This window comes from Emydura macquarii, unplaced genomic scaffold (genome assembly GCF_026122565.2).
Source record: "Emydura macquarii macquarii isolate MOO-44397 ecotype Brisbane River unplaced genomic scaffold, CSIRO-AGI_Emac_v2 contig_2897, whole genome shotgun sequence".
Classification (NCBI taxonomy): Eukaryota; Metazoa; Chordata; order Testudines; family Chelidae; genus Emydura; species Emydura macquarii.
The window spans coordinates 9,800,903-9,825,506 of record NW_027133034.1 but is presented as its reverse complement, the minus strand read 5'-3'; the positions used below and the strand labels follow the sequence as shown (position 1 = coordinate 9,825,506).

The following is a 24,604-nucleotide window of genomic DNA, read 5'->3' as shown; positions in this document are numbered from 1 at the left end:
ATATTACCCAACTGATTTTGTGTGCGCGTGTATTGCACTGGTGACGCTGACTTGGCAACTGATGTCTACGCCTACTGTTTAAAAAGACTTTAAAAAAAACAAGTATTGTTGGTTTATTCAAATCAAGAGTGAGTGCTAATAACTCATACCAGAAAACTGTATGTTGAGATTTTTAATACAGGTTATATCCTGCATTTCACACCTCTGCAAATGGCCAGCACTAGACCCATGTGTGACCTGTCCATGTCTAGGGTAGCCACCTCAAAATGCCAAGGTCGGGGCAGGCTGCAAAAGGAGAGCAGATTCTCCCAACACTGGTGGGTGACACTGAAGTCAGACTTCCCACCCAGCCACAAACAGTGCTTCTGGAATCACCCTGCTAATTCTCATGGCAGAATTTGAACAAACTCTGCACATGGCCTATTTAGTCTTCAGTCTTCAGCTACCTCTGGATCTGATTCCCCACATTGGTTATCAAGAAGCTAAAATAAAAATATACACAGCCCCCTTTACTGCATTTCAGTCTCTGGCTCCCAATCAGCCACTAGGTCCAGTAACGAGATCAGTTATTTAAAACTCTATGCTCTTTACCAAAAAGGTTCTCCTGACCCCAATGGGTCAGCCACAGTACCAGATCAATATCAGTTTGAATCTTACCCAAGAAACCACACTGCCAGCCAATCCTTTAGTAACTGAAACTAAAGGTTTATTATAAAATGAAAGAAATAAACTATAAGAGAAATGTTAAATGGTCAGACCAATCACATACATACAAATGATTGGAAAGTCCTTACAAATCAGGTTTCCAGTAGAAATATGGAGTATGCAGGCTTATATAGTCCCTCTGGTGTACATCCAGTACCTGGATGGGACTCAGTCCTTTGATTCACAGCTTCAGTTGTAGATGAGTTGATCCAGAGAAATGAAGACTAAATAGGCCACGTGCAGAGTTTGTTCAAATTCTCCCATGAGAATTAGCAGGGTGATTCCAGGCTGGATCTCAATCTTGTGATCCAAACTTTCCCTGACAAACTTGCACAGATTTAAGATGATTACTTGGGGCACTGAAGTACCGTCTCCTATGTCCTGAGCACATCAATAACTAGTTACATTAGTACAAGGTAATTGGCCATTTGAAACCATTTACAAGTATTTACTACTTAAACTTCAAAGAGAAATATAAACAATAGTATTGTTACATTCAAAGTTCCATCTAAATGTCCATATGTTTCTTTTGAACTCTTAAACAATAGAACAGTGACAGACAGGAAAGCAGTTTCTCTGCCTTGCTAACCTCTAACAAGAAATAACTACCAACGGTACACCTGCATATCAAAGCTGTAGTCTACTTATAAGGAATGACCCTCACTACTACTGTATTTTCCTATAATATATCTTGAAAGGTCAGAGTTGGGCCATGCAATTTGCAAAGTTGCTTGGGTGTTTTGGGCCTAGCATCACACCATGCACCACCGAAGTATCATTTCAGTCTGGCTTGAGGATTTAAGTGGTACTTCAGTTATACTTGGTTGTTGTGCTGTCCCTCTGCAGAGGCATGATTTTCACTTTTACCGAGCAGGAAGCCAATTACATTATGAACTAAACATCAAGTAACCAATCAGCCTGCACATATGCCTAGCCCTACACATAACTTTCATGAAGCATGTTGACACAGTTGTCTCACTGATCTGGGATTCCCACCATTATTAAAAATCATGACCAGTCATATTCAAGAGATATCAAAGATACCAGAGACTTAGCCAATGAAAGGAGGAGAGAAAGAAGTGTCCATTCAAAGTATTACCCTAACAAATGACCTTCTGGTTTTACCTTTATTTTTGATGACAACTGGGACTGATCAGTTGTCAGATAAGGATGAGCACATGTAAACCACTGTCTTTTCAATGTAACTGACCTTTGATTCATCTTTCATGGCATTGTTCCACTGGACAGTAGCCAGGTTCTCTTCTTGTGTGCCCATCCCTTTGTGCTTCATTTCTCACAGATAATGTGAATGGAATTAAATTGCTAAAGAGATTTTGAAACACCTTCAATGTTACAGGAAGAACAGATCTTTTATATTTCCAATTTCCTTCAAGGGATTACTTCCTGCATCCTCCTTACTGCTTCCCACAGCATTAAGGGCTGTACATTTTATGGCTGTACAGGGTGAAACTGTCTGATGGTAAAACAGCAAAAGTGATGTTCAACAAGTTGAACTTGGGAAGGCAATGCTATTCTGGGAATACTGATGATCCCCCAAGTACTTAAAAAGCAAACATCTTCTCTGAGATCGTCCCATGGAAGAATTTCAAGTAAAGAGGTCAGGCCCGTGAGTGGTCAAGTGGTCAGGTCCCTGAGTTCAAATGCTCTGGACAGTTCTGACCTAGATAACCTCTCTTGTGGCCTACAGAGGTGTATTGTTTTCTAGAAAGTGTTAATTACACAAAAATCCCTTTTGTGCATTTGTTTCCTGAAGCAGAAATCTTTGGCTTATTCTTCAATTTTGCCCATTAGAATTACAACTTCTTCACCACTTGTATGAAATGGATGCAAAGCACCACCAGTCTAATTTGGTAGCATTTTACCACCACTTTGTAAATGACCCTTCAAGATATAGGTCACCTCCTGAGCACCCCCTCATGACCAGAGGAGTTTTTTCAGTGCCCTGCTACCAACCTCTCCCCAATTCAGGGTCCCTTAGGTAATTAAAGCATTCCTCTACTGGGGTCCCATTTATTGAGTCTTTACATACCAGTCCTCCAGGCCCCAATCCCAGTTCAGTCACCCTCCCGTTAGATAGGGAGTCCATAGCCCTTCTTCCCAGAGCTAGGTTCCAATTCTAAGTCTCTTTGCGTATATCGACAATAGAAACACTACAGCAGTGCAGCTGTGCCACTCTGGCACTGTAGAGTAGATACTTAGTATAGCTGTGGATGGCTGGAGTCCCTTGCATCACTGTAGTAAATCCACCTCTCTGAGAGGCAGTACTGAAGTCAGTGGAAGCATTCTTCTGTCCACATGGACAATGGTGCCTACATTGGAGGCTTAGGTCAGCTTACTTACATCACACAGGGAGTAAAATTTTTCACAACCCTGAGTGATGTTGTTAAGCCAACCTAACTTTCTAGTGTAAGCCAGCCCTCAGGCTTCCAGGCCCCCAAATCCTACTCCCAGTCAGGGCCTCTAGCAGTACTTCCAGACTTTAGCTGGTTAAAGCTCAGGCTTTTTCAGCCCTGTTTTCTGGCTTCCAGGCCCAAATCCTTCTGCCAGTCAGGATCTCTAGCAGAAGCCTCCTACTCACTCCAACTTCTCTCTCACGGCACCCTGGTGTGACGCTAGGCCTGAAAAAGCCAAGCAATTTTGCAAGTTGCATGGCCCAACTCTGACCTTTCAAGATATATTATAGGAAAATACATGGTAATGAGGGTCATTCCTTATAAATAGACTAGAGCTTTGATATGCAAGTGTATTGTTGGTAGTTATTTGATGTTATTTATGTATCTCTTGTTAGAGGTTAGCAAGGTAGATAAACTGCTTTCCTGTCCGTCACTATTATGTTGCTTAAGAGTTCAAAAAGGAACATATGAACATTTAGATGGAACTTTGAATGTAACAATACTATTGTTTATATTTCTCTTTGAAGTTAAGTAGTAAATACTTGTAAATGGATGCAAATGGCCAATTACTTTGTGCTAATAGTTACTGATTTGCTCAGGACATAGGAAAGGGTACTTCAGAATCCCAAGTAATCATCTATTAATTGTTAAGGAGATACCTGCTGTCAAGAAAGTATCGGTCAGCCTGCATGGATCTATAAAAGAGTCTAGTGGACTGATCCTTTTATCTCAAATCTGTCCAAGTTTGTCAGGGAAAGTTTGGATCACAAGATTGAGATCCCAGCACCAGCCTGGAAACACCCTGCTAATTCTCATGGGAGAATTTGAACAAACTCTTCACATGGAATATTTAGTCTTCAGTCTTCGGCTACCTCTGGATCAACTCATCTACACCTGAACTGAATCTGTGAAACAAAGGACTGGGACCCATCCAGGTACTTGATGTGCACCAGAGGGACTATACAAGCCTGCAAACTCCATATTTCTACTGGAAACCTGATTTATATGGACTTTCCAATCATTTGTATGTATGTGATTGCTTTGATCATTTAACATTTCTCTTATAGTTTTTTCTTTCCTTTTATAATAAACCTTTAGTTTTAGTTACTAAAGGATTGGCTGGCAGCATGGTATCTTGGGTAAGAGCCAAACTTATATTGAACTGGTGATGTGGCTGACCCATTGGGGTCAGGAGAACCTTTTTGGTAAAGAGCATAGAGATTTAAGTAACTTATCTCTTTACTGGACCTAGTGGCTGATTGGGAGCCAGAGACTGAAATGCAGTAAAGGGGGCTGTGTATATTTTTGTGTTAGTTTCTTGATAACCAGTGTGGGGAATCAGAAGCACTGTTTGTGGCTGGTTGGAAAGTCTGGCTTCAGTGTCACCCACCAGTGCTGGGAGAATCTGCTCTCCTTTTGCAGCCTGCCCTGACCTTGGCATTTTCAGGTGGCTGCCCTAGGCACAGACGGGTCACACCTGGATCTCAGAAGGCAAATCTATGCCACAAAAAAACCAAACCAAAACCACATGCCCATGGCAGCGAGTCTCAGAGCCTGGGTCTACAGACTCAGGGCTCATGCTCAGGCTATGAAACCATTTCAGCAGGAACAGCCGTCATAGCCCAAGCAAGAATGTTTGTGGGTTATTTTTAGCGCCACACCAGGAGCTTGAGTCTATAGATCCAGGCACGGAGACTCACTGCCGTGTGGATGTGAGTGGGTGGGGTGTTGTCTTTTTCTGTGTTTTGCACTGTGCACATACCCTAAGTTTTCCCTGCAGGAGCCTTTTACACCCTCTGCAGTCTCCCTAGCATTTCCTGATCTTTCCTCACTTGCTGCCTCCCACTGCTCTTTATAGGGCAGTCACATTGATCTCTCCCAGGAGATATGGCTCATTCTGTAATCAGTGTTGTAAATATTCTTGGAAAATATGAAATATTGTACCTTAACCTAATCTTCCCATCTTCTATATTGCTGCTGAAAGACCCATACTTCAAGAGCAATAACAGAGAAGCATACCCACAAAAATGTTCTCTTTTATTAAAACTGAGTGAAAAGTTGGGCTTTTGCCAAGAACAGTGACCAAATTCCTAGTTACATACCTGGAATTATTTTGTATATTCTCCTATATAGAGAGGTAACTTCACTCCTTCCCCTCACCCTTTCCATTTTCACAGCCCTGGACATTTTTTTCCACTGGAGAAAGTGATCCTGAAAAACTGTGTAAAAGGTAAAATGGTGAAATTCATTAAATTCCACAGCTGTTATAAGGATTATTAATGAGGCATTTCTCCACTGGTCCAATTTTTTCAAAACTGTAGAAGCCTGATCCTGCACCCACTAGAGTCAAGACTAGTGTAGGAGTTGTGATGATGACAATGTGTGCAGGGTCAGGTGCTTAGTTTTCAGAGCAAATATTTTGCTTAGCAAAATGAGGAAATTTTATGCCATTGAAAACAGTGGCCAAGTTTTGTTTCTCATCTTCCTTTTTTTCCACCTGAGATGAATACTACAACATAACACACAACAGCAAATATGTTTCTGCAAATACAGTTCTTCCCTAGCTTTTTCAAAAGCTCCCTTTTTTGCTTTTGGCCATTACTGTGGAGTTGTCAGCTGCAGTGACAAAAACCCTGACCAGCAGGGACCCAGACAGAAAATAGTGGGCACTGATTGGATTTTCTATTGATTCTATAATTCTGGCAACCAATGAGAGCTCAAAGCAGATGAGTATTGCTATTAGATTGGGTTTGGAGATGATATATCTATGCCATGGTCTAAACTTCATCTCCTTTGGTTTGAAGTCAGGTTTCTGTATTACCATTGTGGTAGAAGACCTTTTTTATTGTTTTATCCCAAAGGATGCAACAGACTTGAGTCATTCTGGGAGATTTCTTAAGAATAATAGAATAGGCTAAGACAATTTTTGTTCAGCGTTACGTTAGCCGATCATGTTCGCACCCAACAGACAAGATGCTGTACATACTTTTTCTCAGCACCATCTCAGTTAACTCAGTTTCTTCACAACCATGTTCAAACATGATAAAATTTTATAGCATAGACCAGACCCTAGAAGATGCCTTAAAAACTCTATGGATCAGTCACAATAAGTGGTTCATACCCAATAAATGGCTTTCTGCCCCGGCATCTGTTTTGTTTTGTTTTTAAGTGAAGCTGCCCTAGAACGTTCTAGCACACAAGCCTAGTTTAGTAAAGCAGAGTGTAAGCAGTTGTAATTGTATTATAGTAATTAGTCAACCAGGTCTATAATCTGCAAACTGTGCCAATTTACAGCCACACAAAAGGAGTACAAATTGGGTATAAAATTCTACTAATTCAGAATGGTGTTATTTTACACCCACTTGGCACAGGTGTAGATAACTGATTATGTGCAGGGCAACAGTGAATCAGTCCTTAAGAATGGATATGATGGCCAGCTCCCTAGGAACAGTTAGCCTTTGGGGTCAAAAATTCCATTTTTTCTAAAGAATCAAAATCTCAGAGAGTGTAATGGATCCTGGTCTGATTCAGTTTTACAGAGCAGACAAGTTACAGTTTGGTGGAGTAAGGTAAAAGAAAGAAATGTTTCCAGTGAAAGATATGAGACAGAGGCACAGAGCAATTTGGTCAGTCATCTTTTTAGCAACTGCAGGATGGTGCAGAGATCATAACAATTCAAGGCAACATACGTGGCCCAAAAAAAGAGTCCCAAGAATTTTTGAGTTAATTTTTATTATACTACACCCTTTAATGGGCTACCCTATGATGGCTTTCTCTATCAAAGATAACAAATATTTTATTCAAAATGGGTAAATTTTTCAAAAGTGTCAACTCCCATTTTCAAAAGTGAAAAACCTAAGTCTCACACAAGTTAGATACTTTTGCAAATTTTACCCAAATAGTCAAGAAAATACAATGGTAACCAGTAAATTTAAAGACTAAAATTTAATCATTAAAGTGTGTAGTAGACTACAGGAGTTTTAGTGCTGCTTTAAGTGGAAAAGTCCAAAGTGCCCTTAACTGGGAAGTTGCTACCTACATCTCCATGATTTAAAAAAAATTCATCAACCTTTATTATTTATATATTGCATTTCTCTCCTCAAACTTTTGTCTGTCTTCTCTGTATAGATTGTAAACTCTTTGGGGCAGGGACTAGACCTTCCTATGTGTTGGCACAGTGCCTACACCAATAAGACCTTGATGTGGTTTGAGGCCTTTGGTTCTGTAAAAATTCTAATCTGCTCAACTACTGGAAATGTACAGAAACAATCTGGTTGGCATAATATGATCTAGCATGGCTGAATGACTGACTTCCAAAGCAGACTTGGAATAGCAAATTGAATGCTAGCCCATTACGCAACATTCCAGAGTGTTTTGTTTGCTGTTCCTTGTGATTAGAGTTTTGTGGTTAATGAAACTTAGTCCCATTGTGGCTGCAGCCTTGCTTTGTAGATTGAGACCTTTATTTGCTTGCCAAAATTCTCCGTCTTTTACTACTAAAATTTCTGTGTCTGTGCCACAGGAGGCATTGAAGGTGGCTATTAGTTCCACCTCCAATAACTGTAAGGCTGCCCATTTATATCAATTGCCATTGCTTTCTTCTATTGAAAGGTACATTTTTATATAGACACAAAGCTCAGGCAGATGGTACATTAATTTAGCAGGACTGGTGTTTTTCTTTACAATTGTCTATATGTATCAAGACTCACAAAGAGAGTTATTTTTTTTTTCAATCAGCCTTTCCAAATAGCTCGATATTTTTCTCAAAGAGCACTAAAAAAAAACTCCCATACATTTTGGGGAATGGCTACAAGGGAGGGATGTTTAAATGCATGATTTTCAACTATTGTTGTCTTCTCTAGAGTGTTAATCTCTTATGATTTCTCTTGTAACTGCTGTGAAGTGCTGGCAATCCATTGTGTAACTTCCTGCAGAACTGTAAATGCATACAGTATTTCATTTGCTCTTGTATGGTGCTGGATGCTTTGCATAGACCACTGTGACAGACTATTGAACCACATTTTATTCTGGGATTTCTTGTGGTACAAAGCAATATTTCTTTAAGAAAAGGAGTAATGGGAATGTTAGCCACACCCATGTGGTATGAAGGTATTGGGCTGAACAACAAGGGAAGGGGTGGGGACAGAAATCAGTGATGCAACTTTTCTCAAGAAGAAAGGAAAGCATGCAAATTATGAATCCTCATCTGATATTCCTGGACCATGGGTCTGAATCTGATCTCACTTATAGCAGTTTTATGCCTGTGTAACTCCAGTGAATTCAGACTTCCCCATCAATTAGAAAGATGACTATGCAAGAAATATATATTTCCCAAATAACTTTGGTATTTTAAAATTTATCTCCATTCCTGTACAAAGCTTAATAAGAAAACACTAAAAATAAAAAGCTGGAGGTTCTCTTTCTTTATATATTGTTTTCTACACATTGGATCTAATTATATATCACCCTTTGTAAAGGTAAAATTCTTTGATTCTGTAGTCAATTCTCTCCACAATGAGTGTAAATAGTCTAACTCACAGGAAGTTGCAGGTGTGTATGGAAGAGACAATGAGCCCTTCAGTGTAGTAATCCTTCCAGTTCCTAAAATGACTAGGAAACCAAGAATTGTTTTTGAGACAATCCCATTTAAAGGTGATCTGCATAGAAGAGAAAAATGTTTTTGCCTTTTTGTGTCTTTATACTTTTTATACTATATAAAGAAGACCTGAAGGAGTCTTTGGAGCTTGGGGGTGGGGACTGGTTGCTTGCTTTGACTGTAGAAACACTTGAGATTGATTGTTATCTACAGAAAGGCCCCTTTATTCTGCACTCTAGAAGACAGAGCCTCAGCTGGTATAAGTTGTCATATCAATTGGCAGGTACAGCTATATTAACAGTGCATGCAACTTAAATGTGCAATTGCACACATGTTGCATATTTATCCCAGTGCCTGATCTTTTGAAAAACAAGCTTTTAATATGCAAGGTCTCTGCCTATTCTGACTATTTTTATTAGTCACTAGTTTCAGTGTATGCCAACAGATGCAGTCTTTCGATTGGTATTATAAGACAAGCATCACAGAAGATTAAATGAGTGCTGCCTCTCAAAGATCTAGACAAGGAGGATTTTCTATACACTTTGCTTTGCTTTTCTTGTGTGAGTGAATGAAGGCTATATAAAAATACGTTTTGCTGTTGGATCACTTACGAAGGCATTTTTCTTTTGTTGCACGCGTGAATCCTTCTGTCATTTTCATAGGTTTTGAATTCTGCTTCTTACCCTGGCTTTATGTACAAGGGGATGTTTCAGGAGAGCTAGAAGGTGGAGCCATGAATGATATAAGAGCAACATGGGAGTGGTCACAGCCAGGTAAACTTTAAGTAATAGAAACAAGAGATACTAGATGGATTAACTAAGTGCTGCTGCTGCTGCTGCTGCTGCCAGTCCTGTGCCCCAGACAGCTTTGAACAGACAGGTAGAAATCCTCTGTGCAGGCTACACATATGGAGCTGAAGGAAAATAGCAGTGCTCTTTCTGGAGCAGATGGATTCTATAACGCTTCATTTCAGGTAAGCCTAACTTTTGTAGGGGGTTGGAAAGTAACTGAAAGACTTTTGGAATCTGCACTGAGAGAACAATTTCTGCTCTGCATGTACGAGTATTTCACAGCACACTTGAAGACATACCCTGCGAGTGTGCAAGGCTCTTAAATAAAGGAACTGAGCACAATTGGCACACTTACAGAGGCTCTATTTACTGCCTTCCTTTGTTACGCAGTGTGCTGGGATATCTGAGAAGTCCCTTTCACATTCAGTCTTCTGAATTCTGAGTATCACTTGTGCTCACAGATCTCACCACTGACTTTTCCCACTTATCTTCTCTGTGCTGAGCATCTCAGACTAAAATCATATTTGGTTGTTATTAAGATTGTTAATTTACAGTGCCTACTTTGATTGAAGCTGAGGGCATTGGAATTATTCATCGCTGTGGTGCAGACACCTGCCCCATCAGAGCAAGGAAAATTAATAGAAGGAAAGTTTTAACCCCCCAAACCTAAACTTCTAATCAAAGAGCTGGCCTTACCTGAAGGAAAACAGTCACATACCTAATCACTCAGCTCGGGACAAATCTTGCTGCTTCACTAGATACAATGGCTGCAAGAGCATGTTCTACTACAGGGAGAGACAAGGAGCAGATAGGATTTAGGGAACCTGATTAGAGGACCCACATGCTGTGTACAACATGGATCCCAGTTTAGCCAAGGTTCCCTGCATATCCATGCACAGCAAGACATGAGTAGCAGGGCAGGGACAGGAGAAGGAGTGGCAGAGGGGCCAATGATTCCATCAGGTAGATGTACTGGGCATTATCACCTAGAGTACTGGGGCACAGGTGTGGGAGAAACTATGGCTCTGAAGTTGCTCTGTGGTGGGGAAGATTCCTTCCTCTCCTCTCACAATCCGCAATCTCTCCTTGTTCCAGGCTCAGTGAGGGGGATCAGCAGGAAGGACAGTATTTGGCTTTTACTGTTGTGGGCCATGCACACAAGCCAGACACAATTCACATAAGGTATCAAGCTCATATTACAGAGCGTCCAGAATAACGTGTGACTCCTTTTATATGCTGCATGCTAATGGGAACCTTGACGCCAACCAGATATTGTCTATGGAGTTTGTTTTCCAAATAAACGTTTTTGTGGACTGAACTAAAACACAGCAATTGTCGATAGTTATTACTAAAGCAGTGTGTTGGTTACAATGAGCTCAGACAGAGAGCAACCCCAGACATAGTTAGGAGAGTCCCAAATTACCTCAGCACACAATGTGCATGTTGCGATTCTGGTGCTACATCTGAATCATAGGAAAAATTCAGACTTGGTATCAGAGGGTTCAAATTCTGTGAAGTCAGTGAAGTGGCATACACTTAGAACCTGATCCAAGTGACTTCAGTGGTCCATACTCTAGATTATCATGTCTGAATTTGGCCAGTAGTGAATTTTTTGCTAGAAGAAAACAAAAAGGTTTCATTATATAGGGATTCTACTTGTAACACGTTACTCATCCCTTCAAAGGATGAAACTCGGAAGATGAGATTTAGCTTTCTGTGCACACAAAATAAATCGCTTGACCAAGGCCAAGGAGAAAAATAGGATTATCAGCTCCCCACCGTTTCCTTCTCTCTGCTTCTCTTAAGCCTAGAGTAGGCCCTTATTGTCTTCAAAGACATGGTGTCTGGTAGTTTCTGTTGTACTGCTTGTATTACATTCAACCAATAATTTCCCTTCTGTACAATAAAAGGGTCAAAGCAGTCAGCAAGTCTCTAGGCCAGAAACATGAGGGCACTGAGAAAAGTGATTAATTTAATTTAAACGCCTTTAAATCTGTGGTATCACTCTATAAACATAAACTGTCAAATGTTCATGAACTGTTCAATGGTTAAATCACAAAATAACAGAACATAAGGCAGAGGCAAAGTAAATCTGCTGCAGTTAGTTTGTTTTAGAAAGTAAATAAGACAGCTATCAACAATGCTCAGTGGACCTGACTGGTAACTTGGTTTTGGTCAAAGGGTCATATAGTGTTTTCTTTCATCAGGCATGAAAAACTATTTGTCTTGCAATGTGCAGAGAGTGTAATATGACAGACAAACTGTAACACAAGTAAAAAGAGCAATTTTTTTTACTTATTATTTCTGAATTATTTTTATTATTTGTTTAAATATTTGAACTTTTTCAGTTTCTATTTGGCTACAGACACTTAAACAATTCATATGGCCCCAGATAATATAACAGCACTGTACCACACAAGCATAATCTTTTACACAGTACAGTAACAGGCAGCACACACACATAAGTAATTTACTGGATGTCTTGAAAGGGGGTGTCTGTCCTGTCTGTCTAGCAACTTTATTTTTAATATAGCCATTAGTAGTAGTATGTAGGCACCAAATTTTAAAAAGAAAATTGTCACATTTGATGTCGGCAAAGGTTCCTGCTTTCAGCCCCTTCCTAGGATCAGCTTCTTCTCTTGAGAGTTTAACATGGATTCCATTGGAGCTATCTGTAATAATGGACCCAATGACTACACCTCCCCTCACATGTGATGAAACATATGACTAAGAAACTGCAATCTTTCTCATATAAGCACTTTTCCCTCAGCTTCAGCTTTCAAGAAGTGTCTCTAAAGAACAAGTGGGAATGCCAGAAACTTGCATCCCTGGTAAATCCAACTAAAGTTAAAACCGTACCAGGGAAATGGCACCATTTAGAGTATAAAAAGTAGCAAAAAGGAGTGATGGTGATTCATAAGTGTCAGCTGTTTACATGCATGGCTCCAACCATATGTAATTCCTCCTCCTCCACTGAATCTTATCCATCCCCCATAGCACACTCTTATCCCTGAAGTATAATGCAACATAAAACAGCAACACTATCAAACCTAAATGTTAAGTTCCTTGTTTTAACTGATACCTTGTAGCTAGAACCCATGGATTAACACAAACCATTTTCGTCAATGTCTTCAGGCTTTTAATAGTTGTATTCATTGGAAAATGTCACATAATTTTAGGAACATAAATTGTTATTGTCTGTGTTTAACCACAGATAGCTGCCATGTATTTACTGAACAGAATGTCAGTGTTAGGTGTTGAAATATCTGTGTCCCACTGTGACCCTTCCGTGCCTAGGGCAGCCACCTGAGAATGCCAAAGTCAGGGCAGGCTGTAAAAGGAGAGCAGATTCTCCCAGCACTGGTGGGTGGCACTGAAGCCAGACTTCCCAACCACCCACAAACTGTGCTTTTGATTCCCCCAAACCGGTTATCAAGAAGCCAGTATACAAATACAGACAGCCCCCTTTACTGCATTCCAGTCTCCGGCTCCCAATCAGCCACTAGGTCCAGTAAAGAGACCAGTTATTTAAACTCTATGCTCTTTACTAAAAAGGTTCCCTCTGACCCCAAAGGATCAGCCACAGTACCAGATCAATATAAGTTTGGATTTTACCCAAAATATCACGCTGCCAGCCAATCCTTTAGTAACTAAAACTAAAGGTTTATTATAAAAAGAAAGAAAAAAACCATAAGAGAAATGTTAAAGGATTAAAGCAATCAGATACATACAAATGATTTGAAAGTCCATATACATCAGGTTTCTAGAAGAATTGTGGAGTTTGCAGGCTTGTATAGTCCCTCTGGTATACATCCAGTACCTGGATGGGTCTCAGTCCTTTGTTGCACAGCTTCAGTTGCAGATGGTTTGATCCAGAGATAGATAGGTGCTGAAGGCTGAACAGGAATAACGACTGAAGAACAAAATGGATTCCCAAGGCTTCTGCCTTATAAACCCTCTGTCCTTGCCATGCTGCTTATGGAATTTTACAGGAACCCAAATGGAGTCCAGAGTCACATGAGCAATTCCTAGTGACTCATCAGGTATATCCCTAGCTTCTCCCCCTGGATCTCTTGTATCTGTGGATGTCTCAATGGGCCATTAAGCAGGCTATTGTCCTGCCATCACCCTGTCTAGAATGTGTCTCACATAGCACAATTTGAAATACAAATATGTCAAATATATCCATAACTTCCATTACACATATAACACATGAACATAAGTATTATCATCTTACTTAGCATATCATAGCCTTTCTAACAGTACCTGACATGACATATCTTACCTGAATTACTATGATTTTGACATACTGATGTCACATAATATAATAAATGCTCCCCCCGAATACAGCCAGCATGACACCCACCTCTCTATCTCTCCGTGTATCAATACACATAAGTAGTGTTGTACGGAGATTATGCAATACCATGCCATCTAGCTTGGAATACAGTTAATGTCATACTTGTTAACACCTCACTGATTTGATCATCTGCACATCTGCTCCATGCTGTCACCTACTCAAGACTGTCTCATTAAAGCCACAATCGAGCCCTAAATGGGCTCTGTTCAGTAACAAAATTCAGTTTCCACAGTTTAGCCATGGGGCTAACTTGGCTCATCTCTTAAACACCCTAATTGGGTTATTACTCGAGATTGCTCTAATTCAATACTAAACCTCTGGGTTCTCATTAAAACTGATGCTAAACAAGAAGTTCTACCTCCTCCACCCCCAACCTCTGGGAGGTGGCACATACTAAGGACTTGTGGGAGGGACTCCAATAAACTCAAAACCCATTGACTTGTAAAGTACGCAGCAAATATACAGTATAAATTGAGTTAAACACAGATAGGTGGTGAATGCCACAGTGACGGGGGTGTCAAGAGCCTGGCAGAGTCAGATTGCTAGGAAATCAGGGTCCAAGACAAGCCAGAGGGCAGACCGGGGAGTCAGGATCATATTTATGACCCTCCGAGACTTTTTTTTTTTAATGAGCAGCTTCAAGAGTTGCTTCTTCTCTTTCTGATTCAGTTCTTCTGGTTTTACCTCTCTGCCTGTCAAAAGTGCTGTGAGCAGCTTTCTTATTGCTTTCTATAAGGCAGGTTGTGCGACACCCCTAGCCTGTCTGTCACATCATTCTTACTTGTGCATCCCCTGTGTCAGGGACTTACAGCTGTCTTGTTCTAAAATAGATGGTTTAAACTTCTAAAAAAACATCTAAGGTACACAAATGGGCTTAATTTACACTATTTGTGCACCTTCACTCTGGGTCCACTGATTTTAAATCTGCTGACTCATTTTCTATCTGCCCTATACATGGGAGGCCCATTTGCTTGAATTCAACACAAAAGTAATCAATGTTTCTCCCTCTTGTTCAGTAGCTTTGATATCTTTCAGAAAATGCTGGAAGCATTTGATTAAAAAGTGCCAAACTCACTATTCCTGGACCTCAGCATTATTGATCTGGAAAATTCTGTCTGTCAGGATAGAACATCCATATTGATGCCTTTATAAATGACAGTGACATGCTAGTTAACAGAGGAGGCAGGATGAAGAACAAAGTCAGGTTGAACAGTATGTTAGAAAAAAATGGAATTTGGTGAATCACATATCAAATATCTTCATTTACAACTGGCTGGCTGGCTGAATGCATGTATGAATGAATGAATGAAACAAACGTTGAGGAGATGGACTTTATAGGTCAAATAAAAATCAAAGGCTCTGGATGTCCAGACAGAAAAAAGCACAAGCAATTATGTATTTACATTTGAACAGGCAACTATTACGGTTGGCCAAGCAAATTAAGTATTTCCACATACTAAAAGCAAGTGTCATTTGCATATACAGGGGTTCATAGTCATAGTGACTAATCTCTAACAACAATATAACAGTTCCTTCCTAAACAATCTGTAGCCTTTAAGCAATTACTTCAGTGCTGAGCTGTCACCTCATCTTTCACCATCATCTGGAAAAATTCTTGGGTTTATACTATGTCTAGACAGAATATTAAATACTGATAATGGAAACTATGCTAGCTTTGTTTAACAGATTGCTGTGGAGTCATATCTAGAATATTTACTTATTCAAAACTGGTATCATAGAGGTGGAGGAAGTACAAGAGAAGCTGACTAAATAGTTCCAAATTCAAAGGACATAGTTATGCAGAAAAGGTATGGCAAATAGAGCTGTTTTCTAGGCTAAGAGGATGTCATTTTAGGTTTACAGAATAACTCCACAATTGGGATAAACCTTCCACATTTAACCAGGTGCTATTTTGCTACCAGGAAACTCCAACAGGTCCAAACTATCATAGCAAGTAAAAGGAGAAAGCAGGGACCCCTCAGGTCAGCACCGTACTGTTGTCAGAATTCTCAGTAAATGGATCAATACATGCTATCATCACAATAAAATTCCTTCCCTTGTTAAGGAAAAATGAAGGGAGGCCTTATTTTAAAGCCCACTGAAACCAATGGAAACACTCCTTCACTTCAGTGAGCTTTTCATCAGTACCTACATAAATAAATAGCCAATTCTTATCAAGGGCCACATCCTTCTAAGGTCAGTTGTTCCAGAATTTGACCATTTAACTTGAGATCACCGGTTTTTCCACATTTATGCAATCTTGCATATCCACAGAAAATAGCATAAATCAGGAGTTATGAAGTATGGGTTTTCTAAAAATTTAACAGTCCTGTGATTATCTTGCTATTTTTCACCTTCAGCATGAGAACCAACATTCTATGGGCCATATCTATCATGATCCATGAAACATCTGTCTCACTAAAGTAAAGCACAGAATCATGACTGCCATAACTATAGTCAATATTACTACATTAAAGATAGATGCTTGATTCTACTTTTGAACTAATGTCTTGTTTACAATTTTGCTGTTTCCCAGAATGACTCTGAAGATGAAGTTATAAATAAGGAAAGGCAAAGAAACCATTCATTCAGAAGCTGGAATTTACAAAATAGAGATGTTGTGCATACTAACCCGGTAAGGTTTTTCTTTTTCTTCAGAAGAAAACAATATCACTAGAAAAAAGTCACTAGAGTAATCACATTTACACTGAGAACAAGAAATGTGGTAGGGTTTATAATACTGCCAAGACAAAAAATGAATATGCAATTGGAATAAAATGAATAACTGAATTAGAACTGAAATCAATAAACCAAGAGGTAAGCCAGCCCAGTTCTCAGAAATACATAATAAAGCCATCAAGAAATGATACAACTCCTGGGATTCCTGGAAATGTTTTGTGATTTCATAACAACTCCATCCAAAATGAACATGGGGAATAGCATGGTCATGATGAGTACTGTGGGTAGAGAACACTTTGAGCTGCAGATGTCATTTCCAGCTTGAGGAAGCATATCTGTGCTAGCTCTGAACAAGCTAGGAAGCTAAAAATAGCAGTGTAGCCACAGCGATGAATGCAATGGGAGAGGCCACGCCTAACTTCTTGGATGGGTACATACTTGAGCAGACTGCCCCTCCTGCTGCTCGTGTCACCATGGCTACACTGCTGTTTTTAGCTTCCTAACTCAATCAGAGCTATCAGGGGTAAGCCTCCTCAGATGTGCCCATAGAGTGGGCAGGAACAGTTTCCCACAGAAAGTATTATAAATAATCTAATGCTTTGAATTCAATAGAGTTCCTCCAGATTCAAATCTATGTAACTGAAAGTAGAATGTGGTCCTTTATGGGTAAATTCTTTGCTACTATGAGGCCCCGGATTTTTTTTTCCTTCTGGCTTTATGAAACGAGTTTTTCTGGGTTTTATTCAATTTATTAATCTAAAACCTCATGGGCAGATTCTACACTATAGACATTTTTGATGGAATTCCACTTTCCAGAATCTACTGACACTAAAAGAAGTATTTTAGGTTTTGCTGGTTTTTGGAGGCTTCACAGTTGAAAATGTTGGTCTGGCTCTCCAACACGTTGAGTGAGGCTGTTTTTCAGGTAGGTTCTAATTTTATGTCCTTTCTCCCTAAATTTCTGCTTTTTGTGCTGTAATTACCTATCCACTGGATGGCCCAAATCCCAGGGCAACAGTAAATAGGAGGCCAGATCCAATGGTCAGAGGAAAGAGCGAGAAAAATGCTATACAGATTATTTAACATCATATAGTTCTATTTCATTTAGCTGTATGGTTTGGCCCATGTGATGAGTCACTTAGATATACTACAGTTAGTCCAAAAAAATGTTGAATTTCAAAAAATTCAAGGCCAATATTTTTTAGACATTGTCCAGGGTGGCAACAAGAGTTAATTCATCACTAGCTACTCTGAATGCCTACAATGGTACTGCTCTTCCCCTGGCTGACACATTAAGCCAGGTTCTAATTTCTGTCACAACATTGTAAATCTGGAATCATTCTAGTTACTTCTGAAATACATGAATCAAGGGAAGATCAGAATCTGGCCCTCTGTGTTTGTGGTGGGCCCTACTGTAGTGTTTTTTGGAAGTAAATCCAAACACACAGAAAAGTATGGGGTAAATGCTCTTTCACTAGCAGAGCTCCAACAGTCTGCACCACACTCCAGAGGCTCATAAGCTAAACTAATTTCCAGCAGTGCTGGGGGCGTTTTCAGGTTACAATATTGTAGACTTAAAGGGGCACAGCAGTATGGGATCTCAAACAAATGGTTTCAGACACCATGAGTCTGAAAGCAAAAAACTAAAATTCTATTCCAAATTCATATGTTTTAACTATTTGAACTCAATAGAAATAGATTCAGGGATATTTAAAGAAATTGCTAACCTTGTGTAACCCACTGGGAGGAGAGGGTGTTACCGTTTCCCCTCTGTGCCATTCCACAGAAGATATGAGTGTACAGACCCCAGCTACAGAGCGGTTGCTCAAGCTGCAGTAGCTCGTGTTTTTAGTTCTGGAGGTCCTACAAAGCATTTAATCTCGGGTGAATCAGCCGAGATGGCTGGTATCACAGTTGCACATGAGACAGTTCTAACTGCTTCTGAGGCACATTATAATTATTTTCAAAATCTTGCTATTCAGGCCAGTTGTTATAGTCTACTTATAAACAGGAGACAGGGACAAAAGAAACCCACTTTACAAACAGCACTTCCTTTATAAGGCTGTTGTGTATTCGTTTTTTTAAGTGAACTACAAATGAATCTAAAGAGCCATCAATGAAATTCTTCAGGTTAGAAAGAGTACCTGCAGGGTGAGATTGCACCCTGAGGCCCAGCCCATGCTAGTGGGCAGAAAGATGGACACTAGGCTTGTGCTTGGGAGACCTGGGTTTCATTCCTAGCTCACCCACAAGAGTTCCTGTGTGACTTGGGGCACGTCACTTAATCTACCCTGTTCTTTAGTTTCTGCTCTGTGAAACGGAGATACCTCACAGGAGTGCTATGAGGATAAAATCCATCCACGATTGTGAGACACTAAGATTCTATGAAGTGAGAAGTATATAAGAAAATGTGGTCAGAAAATGGGGTGGAGGAGGTGGGATGTTGCAGAAAATGTCAACAAAAACAAAAGAATTTCAGCCAAAAATAACATTTTTCAGTTTGTATTTTTTGTTGAAAATGAAAACATTGAGGAAATGATGCACATTCCATAACACTTTTCATTTAGTCAAAATCAAATTATCTGTCAGAAACAAAGTTTGGACTGAAATTTTCAACAAGCCCTTCTTCCACGTGCATATACGATAGCAATGCAGATAGACACACAGCAGATGCTCAGAAGTGGTGCGTGCCTGAGGCGGGAACCATTTCTCTGGGGTCTTTGGGAAGTTTAAGCCCTTTTACAGAATTCAGTATGCATTCTCCCCGTACTGGGCTGTGTAGAGGGATGGCAAGGTCACACGGCCATCAGACCTAAACTCCAGTTCTAATGCTCCTTGAGGCCATGTCTACATGCAGAAGTTGTGCACAGCAAGCTAGAAAGTGTGAATTTACAGCATGTTAGCTTCTCTGCACTAACACCCCATGTGGACACTCTTACTGCACATTAATTGAGCCATCAGGCAGTGCGCTATACGAAGCTAAACCGCACAAAAGCACTATAATGAGCAGTAAGTGTCCAGGGAGTTAATGCAGAGTAGCTAGTGCACTGTAAATTTACACCTTAGCCTGGTACACGCTAACTTTTCATGTAGACAGTCCCTCAGTGCCAGCCTTGGGATTGTGTCTGGCCTTGTCACAGGAAAGAAAGGGAGGAAGTTTCTTACCCTTACATCTCCCAACTTCTTTTACAACTGTGCAGGGTCTGACACAACCTAGCCTTTAACCTTTGTTTTTTATCTCTGTTTTTCATGCTGATCTAGGAAAGCAGATTGACAAAGAGGGGTTTGTAACCAACAAATTAGTATCATAATATTGTATTTTAAACATTGTCAATGGTACAAATAGGTGGTCTTTGCTATTTTGAAAACCCAAAAGAAAGAAGTTATTTGGCTAAATCCCTGATATATAACAGTCTGAAATTAATCTTTTTTCCTCTCAGTTCCTGAGTAAATTAGCCCACCAATGTATTATACCAGTTCAAAGAACAGGGAAGTTATGCCTGGAACATGATAGCCTTGAATGTTCTGTGCAGAGTATTATCTTATTTATTGCGCCATCTCTGACATCACAAGACACCTGACCAGCAAATGCCAGCAGAGTAGCATGGGAATGAGCATCCGGTCAGTTCTAGTAGGTGTAGCAAGTGCTGCACAGTGTGTGTACCTTAAAGTCATTATGACTACCAAGAGTTCTCCTCTTCTCAGGGCATTCAGAACCAAGTTTTAGCTCCCACTGTTTTGGGTAGTGTGACTCAAGTATTGTAAGCATGACTATATCATGGCAAAATTGAGAGTTAAGAGGTATGATTTGGGAAGATAGAGCTAAGTAAATTGTCCATTTTTCATTCTATGTGATCAGCTGTAATTGTGGTTTGAGTCTGTTGAATCCACCTATCCAAAATAAATAGATGCAGGATAACCTTTATTTAACTCTATAATTCTGAGAGCCTCATTACTCTAGATCCATCAGGATAGAACGCTGCTTCAGCTGTACAGTGAAAAGAACCCTTTGACTGGCAAATATTACCTGCAGTACATTGGGTGGCTTGATTCATGTTTGATCTTCATTTTATTTCCCTATGAATACCAACAAGAGAGTAAACAAAGATAAGGAGAATAGGGCAGGTAATATACAATAGCATTGCTCCACAGAGCTGAAAGGCTTTGAAGGCCCTCTCATGGAAATTTGAATCACAAAGGCTAAATTACATTTCTATCCATGCAGCTTTGGACTATCACATAGGAAAATGAGTGGCAGCTTCTGAGCACATTATTTTTTCCTATGTGCCACTTTAATTATTTTGTTAGTTTTCCCATTGAGCTGTTATGCTTCAAATGGTCTCCCTGGAAACTAATTTAGGGCATTCCAGAGCTTTAAACAGAGTATATAAAATGCAGCAGAAAAAACTGGATTGAAGGGGGAAAAAAACAGTGACAGGTCTTGATTTTCAAAGTAATTTTGTGAATGTAATTGGCATGAATATTTATGGCATACAAAGTCTAAAATTACTCAACTCATAATTGCACCAAACTACCAACCACAGTAAAGTTGCATCAGTACATATTTTTAAGAAAACATTGTCCTGCTTGACAATATAATTGCACATTGTAGTATCTCCAGCAACACAAGAAGTAGTGCATAATTGATTATTACAATCTATTTCTCTCACATGCTAAAATGACACATTGAAAGGGGTAAGAACAAATACAATACATGGGCACTGCTTTCCTTGAATTACAGAAAATTCAGTTAATTATGTGAAAACCCTCAGTTACTTTACAGTTTTCAACTGGCAAAAAGAGAACAACATTTACACTAAGGCCTCTTTACACCATTCTGGCAGTGTCAAAGGACCTTACGGGGAGTGTAAGTGTAATACACTGCCAGTAAGGTTTAAAGGTCAGTAGTATAAATGCAAATCAGGCTCAAGACTTGTACTTGAACTTCACAAATAAATCTGGCATTGATACATTGAGTCAAAATTGTGATATTGTGGGTACAGATTTATTTTGGTTAATTTCTATTTTTTAATATTTTAATTTATAAGGGACAAAGAAGAACACTTTATGTTGTGATGTATTGAAAGAATCTGCTATGTTTCATATAAATAAAAGCAGGTGACATTAGGAACTTTGAGTGGAAAGGGCAGAAAGACAAAAATGACTGGAATGTAAATGGAAATGTATATTCACAGACACCAATGAGAGTTCCATGTATGGAATACAGAATGTGCGCTTTCATTTATGCTAAACCAGCTGATTGTAAGAAAAACAAACTTTCAAATGTCCCATTTTGCCCATAAAATCAATAATTTGTTTTTGTAAGATAGACATCTGATTACAAATTAGATGCCTGTTCTTCTATGTGTACACTTCCCGGTAGTGGTGCTTATAGGTCAGTCCACCATGGCATGGCCCTTTAAGATTTTGAAAGGTCTGACATATACAAGGACCAAGGAAAATTTGGTAGAGAGGAACTCATTCCGAAAATAAGTGCTGTTTTGGAGCAAATCCCTAATAATGGAAAGCTAACCTGTATTATATTGTTCAGTCACTGAGTGGCACTGTGTGTAAAATACCTTGTTTAAAACTAACCTTAGCGAGACCTGGCAGAGAATTAAAGGATTTTATGATGGACACATCCGGTGTGTATAAGCAAACTCTGTGACCAGTCCATATCTGGGACAGAAGTACATGACATGGTGTCAGGAGTAAACTAAAAACAGAAACAGAAGGAAAATAGCAACAAACGTTGCAGGATCTTATCAACATGCCACTTTTAGTTTCGCAGGGAATTTCAGCTGTGACAAACCTTCAGAATAGACAGACTGGAAGCAATATTTTGCACAATTTCACATTGCTACCAAGCTCTACAAAGAAACTGAAGATATATAGATATATTCTTTAATTTATGCTTTGGAGAGACAAGCAGATCACATCTTTACATCCTTTGACTTTTGTGAAGGTAGTCACAAAGATGACTGTGAAAGGGTTCTGGCTATGTTTGATGCATACTTTATACCTTAGAGAAATGTGATTTATGAAAGAGCATGTTTCCATGTGAGAATTCAAGAACCAGGGGAAAATGTTGAATAAGAGCTCTGCATACATTGGCTGAAAACGTGATTTTGGGGAATGCAGATCATGAAAATATTGGAGACAGACTGGTTATTGGATTAACAGATAAAAACCTTTCACAGCAACTACAACTGGAGAGAGATTTAACCCTAGCCACAGCTATACTGACAGAAGAACAGTCTGAGCTGGTGAGATGACAAAACCTAGAGCAACTTGACAAATTGAAAAACCTAAAACTAGCTTAGACATTGTAAATAAACATTTGAGTGTTAAAAGTTATTATCATAAAACCCCTGAGACAAGGAGAGAGAACTCTCAGGCTAAGAGGGACAAAGTCCAGCCTACATGCACAAGGTGTGGAAAAAAGTCATCCCAAGAGATGATGGATGTCCAGCCAGAGGCACACAGTGTAATAAATGCATGAAATATGGACATTTTGCAGACAGACCGGGAGGGACGGCCCCTCAGCCCAGGGAGGGTGGAGCCAGCAAAGCCATGCCTATCCTGCTGGAAGCAGAGGGGCTGAGCTCAGACAGGAACAGGAAGCATAAAGGGTGGGACTCCCAGCCCAGTTGGAGAAGAGCAACCAAAGGAAAAGGACATCTCTCCCCTGATGCTGGAACCTGACCTGACCACTGTCTTGTGGAGAAGCTGCCTGGGCTGCCTACTGACTGGGGCTCTGAGAGCCTAAAAGAGCTATCTGGGCCCTGGGAGCTATCAGAGCTACCAGGCCCCTACCCTGTGGAGGAGCTGCCAGGGCATCCTACCAGCTGGAGCCCCACAGACCTGCCAGAGCTACCTGGGCCCTGGGAGCTATCGGATCTACTGGGCCCCTACCCTGTGGAAGAGCTGCCAGAAACCTGCGAGGCTGAGGAACCACATGGGCCCTGTGACCTAGAGGAGCTGCCATCCGCTGGCAACCCTGAGGAATTGCCGGACCTGCTGCTGGTCGATGACATCGAGGGGCTGTGGAGCCTCCCCCTAGCTGAGTACCCTGAAGAGACAGAAAGCGACTCTAAGAGCCAGGTACTTCAGGGAAAAGGGGGAAGGAAGGAGCCCAGGGAAGCCAGATGACAGTCTGGCTGTGGTGTGGCCTGCAGCCGAGCAAGCAAGTTTTGGCTGAAGCCCCACTGACTCAATGGCGGGACACTCTGCCACTGCTAGGTCCCTGGGCTGGGACACAGTACAGTCAGGTGGGCCTGCGTCCCCCTCCCCCTTTCCACGCCAACCCTGGGGTGATTGCCCCTTGGCCGATATGGCCACCTGGGCCTTAGATTGGTTGTTTGCCCTGCCTACGGCTATAGACTAATTACTTTGCCTGCTCACCCTGCCTGAGGGCTTGGCTTTCGACTGGGTACTTGCCCTACCTAGGGCTAGAGACTGCTTTGCCTGCCCTGCCCTGTCCTGCATGAGCGCCGGGGCCTATAGACTGTTGACTCACTCGGATTTAGGCTAAAGACTGCCTTGTGTGCCCTGCAGACCGTGAAGAGCTAATCCCAGGTGTGACCGCAAGAGGACATGGCCTCCCTCCGAGACAGACAGGGAGGGACAGGCCACATCCTCTACAGTATATAGAAATAATGTACTTAGAAAGGTATAACATGTTGCAGTGTTATCAAGAAACTGAAATACACTTTTACTCATTTCATTATTCCAGAATAACTAGTGATGGACAATGAACAATTCACTGCTGCAGAATTTGTTATTCTGAATAAATTATTATTTTGATCATATCACTAGCAGCCCACATTACCCACAAGCAAGTGGAGAGGCTAAGAGAGCTGTACAGACAACTAAGAAAACCCTACAGCAAGAAGATCCATTCCTTGCTCTTCTGAATTACAGATCAACACCAATAGCAATTACTGGATATAGTCCAGCACAGCTCCTGCTGAGAAGATAACTCAGAATTATTCTTCCAACTTTGGAAAAGAACATATCTCCATAGTGGCAAGACATGAAGATAGTAGCCAAATCACAT

General features: G+C 40.4%; 1 protein-coding gene across 3 annotated transcripts in view; it reads left to right on the top strand.

Annotated features, from left to right (window-relative positions):
- The first annotated feature begins 9,516 nt into the window (after positions 1–9,516).
- Positions 9,517–24,604, top strand: part of SLC28A3 (solute carrier family 28 member 3) — a 65,614-nt gene continuing 50,526 nt past the window's right edge. For all 3 annotated transcript variants that reach the window (XR_010923751.1, XM_067568441.1, XM_067568442.1), the window contains exons 1-2: positions 9,517–9,688; positions 16,403–16,501. Coding sequence is in view for 2 of the 3 variants with exons in the window: in XM_067568441.1 (XP_067424542.1) it covers positions 9,623–9,688; positions 16,403–16,501 (165 nt within the window). In the remaining variant the exon portion in view is untranslated. The remainder of the gene's footprint in view (positions 9,689–16,402; positions 16,502–24,604) is intronic.